This window comes from Marmota marmota, unplaced genomic scaffold (genome assembly GCF_001458135.2).
Source record: "Marmota marmota marmota unplaced genomic scaffold, marMar, whole genome shotgun sequence".
Taxonomy (NCBI): domain Eukaryota; kingdom Metazoa; phylum Chordata; class Mammalia; order Rodentia; family Sciuridae; genus Marmota; species Marmota marmota.
In genome coordinates, this window is record NW_026000173.1 from 837024 (window position 1) to 847936 (window position 10913).

The window sequence follows — 10913 nt, forward strand, 5'->3', positions numbered from 1 at the left end:
TTTTTTTTTTTTTTTTTTTTTTTGGTGCTGGGGATTTAACCCAGGGCTTTGTGCATGTGAGACAAACATTCTACCAACTGAGCTAAATCCCTAGCCCCCCATGCCTAGTCTTTTGAGGAACCTCCATACCAATTTCTACAGTGGTTGTACTCATTTATAGTCCCACCAACAGTGTAAAGTGTTCCTTTTTTCTCCAATCCCTCTAGCATTTATTATTTGTATTCTTGATGACTGCCATTCTGACTAGTGTGAGATGAAATCTCAGTGTAAAAAGTAAAGATTTTTGTACAGAAAAGTTTCTACAAAGGTTATGAAGTAAATCTTTTACATCTAAACAGAAAAAGAATGCCACAAAAAAGAAAGGGAGTCTCAAAATCAACTTTATCAAATAGTCCTATTGAAAAAAAAAAAAAAAAGATTTCACAATCTTCCTTAGTCACCCATTCTAATGGGGTTCCACAAGCTTGTCAACTAAGCTCTTCCTTTGAGGAAAAATAAAGATGCTTCTCTAATTAACATGATTTCCTCTTCTGGGTAATTAAAACAGCCACAGGACTCTGGGCCATCAACTACTTCACTCTCTTTCCTGCTCTTCCCTATGATTTCCATTGCAGTACTCACCTTCCCAGGGTCATCCCGAGGTCTAGGCACCTTCCGGAAACACTTGTTGAGAGAGAGGTTGTGCCGAATGGAATTCTAGGGAAGCAGAGAAGAAAGTTAGATGCAAGAATGTGTGAAGCAAAATATTTTTCAATAGGACATAAAAGAACATAATGCACAATAACGTTCAAGGATCAGGGTACATTTAGCAGCTATTAACTACACTGATGGATAAAATTACATTTCACAAAGCAGAAGCAACTGGATAAGAAAATGAAGAAATTAAATTGATGAGATCAATCATCATTATAGCCATCCTCTCATCTGCAAACCTCATTATATGGTTTTTCAACTTTTCCACTAACTGACAATAGGTACATAAATGCCTGAAAAATTATATCTGCCACTGGACACGGTGGTGCACACCTGTAATTCCAGCGGCTTGGGAGGCTGAGGCAGGAGGATTGTGAGTTCAAGGTCAGCCTCAGCAATTTATCGAGGCCCTAAGCAATTCAGTGAGGCGGTATTTCTAAATAAAATATAAAAAAGGGCTGAAGATGTGGCTCAGTAGTTAAGTGCCCCTGGATGGTTCAATTCCAGGTACCCACCGCCCCCAAAATATCACATCTGTCCAGTTCTTCAATCCACCCTATCAATGCAAAAGAAAAAGTGTTTTAAAAACTGTTTATATAGGACTGGGGTTGTGGCTCAGCGTTAAAGCGCTCACCTTGTGAGGCCCTGGATTCTATCCTCAGCACCACAAAAAAATAAATAAAGGTATTTTTTTTAACCTGTTATATAGACTATAACAAATATAAATCAGGGATAAAACAAAGGCACAAATTACCTTCACTTTCTCAATAGCTCCTAGAATGGTCACACCTGGACCAAAGAAAAATATTATTTATATGTCTTTGATGGGGTTGAAGGTTGTGGTCTAGTGGAGACATATTTACAATAGTAAAGCAAAATGCTTTCAATAGTCTCCAGTTTACTGTCCAGTTTGTATGTTAACTGATTTAAAGAGTGAGAAAACTACATAGAATTCCCATTCCTAATCAACAATTGGCAAACGAGCTATTCCTCCAAGAAATTATAACATCAGCTTTCCTTCTTTGCTTGGAAGAACAACCCCTTCTTCCTTCAACTCTAGGCAAATAACTTAACCTCTCATTATGTGCTTGGTGGAACAGCTGTTGATCAAAGACCTAATTATATTTTTTCTTGGTATATGATTTTTCAGAAGATGATGACTATGTGCAATGAAGCTATGAAAATTTGATGGGTTTCCTACCTCTAGGTAGGAGGGAGTAATGCTGTGCCTTGCACAGTGACTTGAACATGGTAGAATGGCAATAAATATTTGTGAAATGAATGAGTGTCCTTTTTGAGGAATCAGAAGAAAAGAGGGTATGATGTACAACAGCATCTTGCATCCATAACTATACTTAATGGCTTGGCATCACTGGAGTTTCCCTGATATATCTTAAGAAAATCATTCAACTCTGAAAAAGGTAAAAGATATGAGATTTTTAAATTGACGTATCTTTGAGACAAGGCAGAGCAAACTGAACTAGATTGTAGAAAGGAAACAGGTACAGAAAAAGAGAAAACAAAGGCTAAAAATAAGTTCTAGAAGCAGTCCTACCTTCCAACCAATGCCAGCATTCTTGTAATAGGGGAAGTTATCACAGATCCAACGGTAAATCTCACTGAGGGTCATCTTCTTGGCTGGAGAGGAGTTGATGGCATAGGTGATGAGTGTAGCATAGCTGTATCGGGGTTTGCCATCCTGGTGGACTGCTGCCTCATCTTTGCTCAGGGTGGCATTAGGATCTGTGGGTGAGCCTGGGGAACACTTGCGGCTGCCCCCTGGAGTTCCAGCCTGGGAGGCACTCCCAAGCTTCTCAATGGTAGCTCGGAGGGTCAGCTGGGGAAGCCAGTCTATGGAAGTGAGGCTACTTTCTAGGTCAGAAGCCATGTTACTTCTGGGCTCTGCAGAGAAGAGGACAAAGGTGGGCAGAAAAATAAATGAGTGTTACCTCCAATGACTAGGGAAAAGAAATACCAGATTCCTAATGTTTAAGGGAAGTATTTCTTCCACTATAATTCCATAGGCAATTCCTTTCCTGGGATGGCCCTCAACCAGTGACCTGAACTCCCAGGCAGATATGTCATCAATCAAATACCAGAAGACCAACTGCTACTTATCCTACATCTTAATGCAAAGCATCCCCACATGGCATCTCCCTGCAGGCAAGACCAGACACCAAACCTCACACCAAATTGAGATATGCCCTCAATTGTCCTTACATACAGCCTTACAACATAACATTTCAGAACTTTGCAGGGATACATATAAAAAAAATAAAAATAATAAAAAAAACTACTACTAAGCAGGTAAAATTAGTCCATTCTCCAATTATATGACACTTGTTATATTTGCATACATATCCACAGGTAGATAACACAAGTGTACATGTAAAGAAAAAACAGTCCGAGTAAACAAAGATGTATACTAATGAAGCACATACCAACATTTTTAAAGTTGCTTCATATCACATTCATAATGAGCATTCAGCCTTTTTATCCCAGACACATGTGCTTACAAAACATATTAGACATATCCCAGATATAAATTATATATGACAACCAGCAAAGACCAAATACAAAATTGACAGATAAACAATGGGACACATACACTAAGGTCACAATTAGATATATAGCATACATTACCAACAGAGCATAAAGTCACACAGAAGAAACAGATCTTGAGTACACTGCTACCCTCACACCTTTAAAGCTACCCCTTGCTTGCTTCTGCCCACAGACACTAGTACCAGGAAGAAATCATCAGCAAGAACCTCCCACCTCTCAGCCTGCTTGGCTTAACAGAGCTAGGGAGACACCCAGCTGTGTGCGCATCGGTAACAATCAGATAGCCTGACTAAAAATAGCCACTCTGGGGCTAAGAGCCGGCTCCCCTTCCCCACCCTCCTCCTCCCCCCTTCCTTCCCAGCCAGGCACGCAGGCTCGTCGCACCTCCAAGCAAACTCCTAAGGCTGCCAGACCGCCCACGCTTGATGTTTGCACGCCCAACTGCCAACCACACTGCCTGGGTGCTCTTGCTGCCAGAGAGGTGTAGCTACAGTGACATCTTGGTGGGGGAAGGTGAAGAATTAGGGGTGATATCTGTACTACGGGGTCCAGAAAGGCTGGCAAGGACCACTGGGTAGCCATTTGGCACTCCCTTAGAGATGATGCCAGCAACCCCCTAAGCACTTGCTGCCTAACAGGTTTGTGCCTGCACAGCTGCCAGATTCCAGCTGGCTTTTTTTTCCCTCAGTCCCACCAGGACATTGCTCTAGAGGAGTCAGGTCTAGAATGTCTGAGTTCAGATCCTGGACAGAAATATATTAGATAGGTGATGTCTAAATCTACAGCCAGATACATGCATGAGCATATACAAACAAGTACACACAGTTCTACATATTTTGCAGGTCAAAACTCAATTTCAGATAGGACTCCCCCCAACCCTTCTCCTGACCCCAGTACATCTTTCAGGCTCTCTTTTAAGTAGTAATTCTTCTGTCCTTGACACCTACTCTTTCCCCTAAGGGTCAGCATTCTCACTCCCCTCTTCTCCAAGGTCCCATCCATAAAATCTGCCTGTACACACAAGTACAGAGCAGAGTGGCCACCCAGTAACACTAAGAAAACACCTTAGTGCCTCAGGGGCCTGGGCAGTCAAAGACCCAATTGCAACACAAGAATTGTTTGACAGAAGAAAAAAATATGGGGGAGGGGGGCCTATAAATAACATCATAAAAGGTTTCCCCTTTATCCTTAGCTCCTCTTCCCATCATCTTCCTTTTCATCCTAATACCACCACCTTGCCCAAAACCATGGAAACCTGGAAAATAATAGAGACACTTAATCATTCCAGGCAACCACATATCTTCTCCCAGCCTCTGGGCTATAGCAGGGAGTTTAGACAATATCTCAGTCCCATAGCTGGGTTTCCCCAGCTGAAGAGCAACATGTCAATTAGCAGGTTCTCAATGACCAGGGATTTCCTGGGTCCTGCCCAGAAGAAGAGATCCTTAAAGAAGTTTAACCCTATTTTCTTTCCTTGAGACAAGTTCTCACTATGTTGCCCAAGCTGGCCTCAAACTCCTGTACTCAAGTCCCAAGCTCCCAAATGTGGAGGCTACAGGTATATTTCATTCTTAATTTCTGCTGAAGATCCCTAGGAAATCTTATTTATTTATTTATACAAAGGATTGAACCCAGGGGTGCTTAACCAGCTCCCCCCCCCCCCCCCCCCCCCCCCCCCCCCCCCCCCCCCCCCCCCCCCCCCCCCCCCCCCCCCCCCCCCCCCCCCCCCCCCCCCCCCCCCCCCCCCCCCCCCCCCCCCCCCCCCCCCCCCCCCCCCCCCCCCCCCCCCCCCCCCCCCCCCCCCCCCCCCCCCCCCCCCCCCCCCCCCCCCCCCCCCCCCCCCCCCCCCCCCCCCCCCCCCCCCCCCCCCCCCCCCCCCCCCCCCCCCCCCCCCCCCCCCCCCCCCCCCCCCCCCCCCCCCCCCCCCCCCCCNTTTTTTTTTTTTTTTTTTTCAGATTTTACTTAGAGACAGGGTCTCGCTAAGTTGCTTAGGGCCTTGCTAAATTGCTGAAGCTGGCTTTGAACTTGAGATCATCCTGCCTCAGCCTCCTGAACCCCTGGGATTACAGGCATGTGCCACTGTACCCATCTTAAGAGCACAAAGATCTCCAGTTGATATTTCATCTGAAACTCTTTCAAAACTGAAAAAGAGCATGAGAGTGAATTTAAAGTGTTTAGAGTCCTTAGAGAATCCTTTTGACACATGCCAATCACCATGACTCCTGAATGGAAGCAATCAACCTTTTACTAGTTGTTCTGTGCTCTTTTATACCCTTACCCCAGCACCAGTTTAGGTCACTGAGGTTAAATTTAACCTTTCTTCTGGACCCTCCCAATCAGTTCTCCAGATAGAAAACCCAGTACTCAAAATATACCCAATCTTACCAGCTATAAGAAGCTTGCAGGGTCAGATCCTTCTGGTCTTCCAGCACCACTCTCCTAAAACCTGTCCCACATCCTCACCCCATTCATTTCCCCATTCTTGAAGGGCAGCCTCATGTATAGAACTTAGGAGACAGAGGTTCCTCAGCTGTATTGGCAACTCTGCCACTGACTCAGAGTGTCCCTAACAATCCCTTGCTCTCTGATGAAGTCTTAATACCTCAGTTTCCCCTTCAATAAGAGATGAAGTCATCAACCCTGCCAAAGCTTTATCCCTGGAGGGAAGGGAATGAAGCTTAATGAGCTCGTGGCTACCACACATTCCACACTCCCCAAAATAATGGCAGGAGGCTAATGTTCAGGGCTATTATTAGAAAGGCAAACAAGAGGTAGTTCCATTTCTGAGTCCAACCAACCTAGTTACCCAGACCTCTCATTCCAGGTGGGCCTTGTGCCACTGGGCTTGGGCAGAACCTGAGTCAGGCCACATTCTTCCGTGTGTGCTGGAAGACTGAAAAGGGCAGGCTCCTTCATATCCACAGGACGTCTAATAAGGACTACAGTACCAGGGGAAAGGCAGAGAAAAACAGGAACACATTCTGTGAGAGCTAAAGACCAATCCTGGGTGAGATGTGTAAGATCCAAAATAACTGACACAGTTTACTTCTCATTTTATCTCAATGACTTGTAATTATTCTCTGTGTAGTGCCAAAATCAGGTGTTAAGGAGTAATAACTTTCTACCCTGTTCATAATTCCAAAACTAATAAGACAATGGCTAAGTGTACCTCATATCAGTCAGACTGCCTGTGTTTCAATGCCAGCTCCATTACCTCTGACTGTGCCCCTCAAGCAAATCACCTAATCTCTCTGTGTCTTAGTTTCTTCACCTATAAAACAGACAATTATTGTACCAATAAGTATTGTTATAGGGATTTAAAGTTAGTATTTTTAAGTACTTTGTATGTGCTACCTAAGTATAGCTGTTATTTTTGAATGGGGAAATATAAAGACTATTAGTGAGCTGGAAGTGTAGCATAGTAGTAAAGTGTAGGCTCAGCATGTGTGCAAAGAGAATATTAGAATTTAAAAATTAGAGAACTGACAGACCATGAACAGGTAAGACTGGAATCAGCAAGCCAATACCAAGTATACAATGTCAGAATTACAAACTTTTCCTTTAGAGATCATACCCCCATACTGAATAATACTAAGATTGAAAAAACCCCAAGGATGAAGGCATAGGGGAAATACTATCTCTTATCTTTCAGGGGGAACTAGTTGTAGTTGTAAGACATGGTCTGGAAAATAGCAATCTCTACCTCTTAATTAATCCAACCCAACAGCCAACTGCTTCTAATTGATTCCTTAGAGGCAAAGAGGGTTAGGGAAACTCAGATCAAGCAGGGCCAGTTAAACTGTGCAATAGTAGTATATCTGGAGCTGTTAGGATACACTTCTCTCTAAACTATTCAGAAGCTGCTCTCCAGCATCTGGTAAAGTGCTTTGGAAGAAACAGACTGCTTGAAAAGTGGAGGAGGCAGTTCTAGACTTAGAAGTCAGGGATTCTCATCCTTTTGAGACTAGAGGTATCAGGGATGAAGCTCTCTTACTGGTCCTAGAAGAAATGGTCCCAACCTGAGACTGGGCTTCCCTGCTACGTGGAATGAGGCTCCCACTGACAGGGGGATGCCAAGCCTTTCTTCCCAGTTGGGCATCCTTAACCACCACCTTTTCCAGGTCTTTGCAACAGATCATCTGCTCCTAGAGGCCTATCAGAAACACAACTCTAGGGAATTGGAGTATAGTCTGAAAAGCACATGTCCCTGTTCTCCACACACTTATGCAAAACACTGACAAAAGACGGGAGCAACACTCACCTCAGTTAAGAAACACATGTGCAACATTCTACCCACGCAGCCATACAAATCTGTGGGGTATAGCCCTGTCTCATATACCACCAACAACAGGTATCTTCCAGGAACAAGTAGACATACCTAGGGACTTAAGCAGACCACCAGCAACCTAGACAGAAAGGGGAAAAAATATCCCAAGGGGAGGAAGCCTTTCACATGGCCTTGCTGTGGAGTACAATGCCCCTTACTGAAGATAAGGTATGTTCCAATGGTGAAGCAGGAAAGCTAGCACCCAGTTAAGTGACCTCAAGTTGAAAGACAGAGATCTACTAAAAACACAGCCCAGGCTCATCTAGGAAAATTTCCTAGCACCTTTTTCCTGCTTTTTCTGAAGATTCTGAACATTGATAATTTCCTATCTTATGTGGGAAACTTAAACATAAAGTTCCAGGGACCTGAACTGAACAAGAAACAGAGGATAAAGACTATTAGGTGCTTTTCTGGAAAGAAACTAATGGACTCCTTAGAGGTAAAATCTCCTATTGGTCAACTATTCAGATGGAAGATTGGAGAGGGGTTAGTAGCAACCCTCCTCTCTATCAAGGACCTGATTTGCTGATGAACTGTCAGCAAAGGGCAGGAGAACTGTACAGGACTGGGGCAGATCCAGTATTTGTGAAGAACTTTAACTCAGGAATGTCAGTCCTCTGTACACTGTCTTTTTGCCTCAGGGGATTCATATTTTCCCTGTGGATTTTGTAGGGAGAGAGATACATCCAATTAGGAATGAGAATGTCAGGAGAGGAGTCCTCCCAGTATCTGAAGTAGGGTTAGTGGGGACAGACTGTTTCTCTTGCTTGTAAAGAGTAATCACAGTGGGTTGGAAAGGACACTTCTGGCAGATACTTAGCTGACCTAGGCATGCCCTAGACAAGCCTAGGACAGGAGCTGCCACCATGACTTTGATGAGGGCCCACTCTCCAGGTGAAAAGGCCCAAGGATGGAGGAGGGTGCTATGGAGTCCAGTTGGGTTAGGTCCATCACTGTTACACAGTATGCATGCAGTTCTGAAAAAGCAACTGTTATCAGTGATCCAGTTGTCCTCAGTATGAAAACATCCACTTCCCTAGGGACCTTAAATGAGATTCATCCCTTTAGTCCTCCCAAACACTAACAAACCCATTTCTCTGAGTTTTTGCAACAAGATGTAGGTTCCAATTAAGAAGTTCCTTCAGAACACATTTTCCAGAGGATTCTGAGTTATCACTCTACTTTCCCCAGTAACGAAACCCAAGATCTATCATTTCAGGCCCCTAAGCCCACTGGTGCCTAAAGATGACAGAGAAAAATAAAAGAAAACACTAACCTGTCTCCACCAGTCCCCCGGCAAAGGGAGGAAACCACCTGGTACTGGAGTTTGAGGTTGGAGGGATTCCCCTTTTCAGAGGCAGGTGACTGTTCTCATCCTCAGTGGGTCTTCCTGTCCTTGACTGAACCTCCCAAGCTTGTGAGGGGAACTGGGTCCCCTGAGGATGAGGAGCCGAGGGGGTAATGGGTGGAGGAGGAGAAGGAGGTCCTACCTGGGGAAGGTGGCACACCCCCCACACCCTGCCAGTTACCCTGGGGAGGAGGGGAGGAGCCTCTCCCAACCAGGAGTTGTCTCCTCCCCCTTGGGGGAGTCCCTCTCGCCCCCAAACTGAATGTTTCGGGGGCGGAGGGTTCTTTCTGTCTGCTGGAAATCTGAGCGGAGGGGCTCTACCTGGTTCCACTGTCTAGGTGAAAGGAAGTTTCCGCCTTTCTGGAGAAAGGCGGAAAGCCAATTCCTCCTCTCACTATAGTGTACTTTGCTACTGAACCTAAGGACGCCTCTCCTCCGTGAGTACTGAGTGGGATGGAGGGTGTCTACTCCATTGGCATATTCCCCTTTCTCTTTGCCTCAAAAGTCTTGAACTGTTTAGAGTGTGTTTGGAGGGTGGAGACTCGCAGGGGCGGTCCCCCTCCGTTCCTTAAGGAAGGATCGCCTGTTTCTGCTTCTGGGGGTCTTCTCCGGAGCCACTATGGGGGTTTCCTCGCCTCTAGGAAGGCGAGCTGCGTCTCCTACCACGAGCTTTTCTTTCCTTCACCCAAGGGGCTTGGGGTCTTCCCTCCAACAGGAGAGAGGGTTCTTTGGTCCCCGCTCCCGCCCACGTTCCTGGGGGTGTCCCAGAGGGTGGGGTTTTCGTACTCCCCGCTCTCCCCTGGCTGGCCTGGGCAGCAGGGTCCGGGAGGCCGCGGCTTCCGACTCCCGTCACTGGCTACTGTGGCGGCAGCGCCTCCTCTAGTCCTGCCCCGTCCCGTCCTTTGCCTTCGGCGCGTGGGGCTCCCCGCGCTGCCACCTCTCGGGCTCCGTCCAGTCGGGGCTTCCCGGGGAGCCAGAAAGCGGACGGATAGTGTCAGGGCTCGGCTCGGGCTCGGGCTCGGCTCGGCTCCGCGCAGGCCCCGGCTCCTCCCCGGCCTCCGCGCCGCACTCCGCGCCCCTCCCCCTTCCCCGCCCGCCGGGCCGCCGCCTCCCCGCGCGGGTTAAGGAGGAGCGGGTCGGCTCCGAGCGGCGAGCCCGCCGGGGTGTGCGCTCCACCCGGGCAACCGCACGGCTGCCTCCCCGCTGAAGCCTACTAACGCCCAGCCGCTGCGCACTCACCTCCAGCCGCCTCCCCGCCGCTGCGCCCCGTGCCGCTTGCGGTCTACCTGGGGTGTCATCCCACTGCTCCCTGTCTGGAGAGTCCCTCGTGCACACCTTACACTGTCAATTCCAATTTACACACTAATTCTGGTACTCTGATCTTTTCCCATTCTACTGCATTCTCTATACAGATGAGCAACTTGTTTTCTCAGAAATTTCTTTGATGAGTTTCTCTTTTCCCCGAGGCAGTTTATAAATTATTATAGAGATTGAAGGAAGGTTAATATTTTGCCCTGATATCATCCTGGAGTTCAGTAACTACTCTTCTCAGTGAGTGGACACATAAAAGGATAAGTGATCTAGCAACTGACAAATAAACATCAGAAGATGTGGGTCCTGTTCGCTTTTCCTGCTCTACAAACTTGTGCAAGGGCCCTGTTCTCTGGAATCTTGGTCGCGGAAGGCGGGGCGGGGACCAGACACTCTTCCTGCTACCCAATAAGGCTGTTGCAATTACCAAAAGAGTTAATTTATGTGAAATGCTTTTAAACTATATCTTGTCCTGAGTGTCATATAGAATGTTTTTTAAAGCACATCCTTAGCCAGTTGTGGTGGCACATGCCTGTAATCCCAGTGACTTGGAAGGGTGAGCCAGTAGGATCACAAGTTTAAGACCAGCCTCAGCAATCTTATCCAGGCCCTAAGCAACTTAATGAGACCCTATCTCAAAAAAAAAAATTAAAAAAAAAAAAAAAAAAA

At 46.5% G+C, this 10913-nt stretch overlaps 1 protein-coding gene and 1 long non-coding RNA gene across 3 annotated transcripts in view; one reads left to right on the plus strand and one right to left on the minus strand.

The window, feature by feature from the left end:
- Positions 1-9161, minus strand: part of Foxj2 (forkhead box J2) — a 19317-nt gene extending 10156 nt beyond the window's left edge. For both annotated transcript variants that reach the window (XM_015506578.2, XM_048787841.1), the window contains exons 1-3: positions 8862-9161; positions 2249-2595; positions 622-696 (exon numbers count right to left, since the gene is read on the minus strand). In XM_015506578.2, the coding sequence (XP_015362064.1) occupies positions 622-696; positions 2249-2581 (408 nt within the window). In that variant the 5' untranslated portion in view covers positions 2582-2595; positions 8862-9161. The remainder of the gene's footprint in view (positions 1-621; positions 697-2248; positions 2596-8861) is intronic.
- A 67-nt stretch (positions 9162-9228) lies between these two features.
- LOC125611943 overlaps positions 9229-10913 on the plus strand; it is an 8020-nt gene continuing 6335 nt past the window's right edge. The window contains exon 1 of the long non-coding RNA XR_007342195.1: positions 9229-9370. This is a non-coding gene — a long non-coding RNA (uncharacterized LOC125611943). The remainder of the gene's footprint in view (positions 9371-10913) is intronic.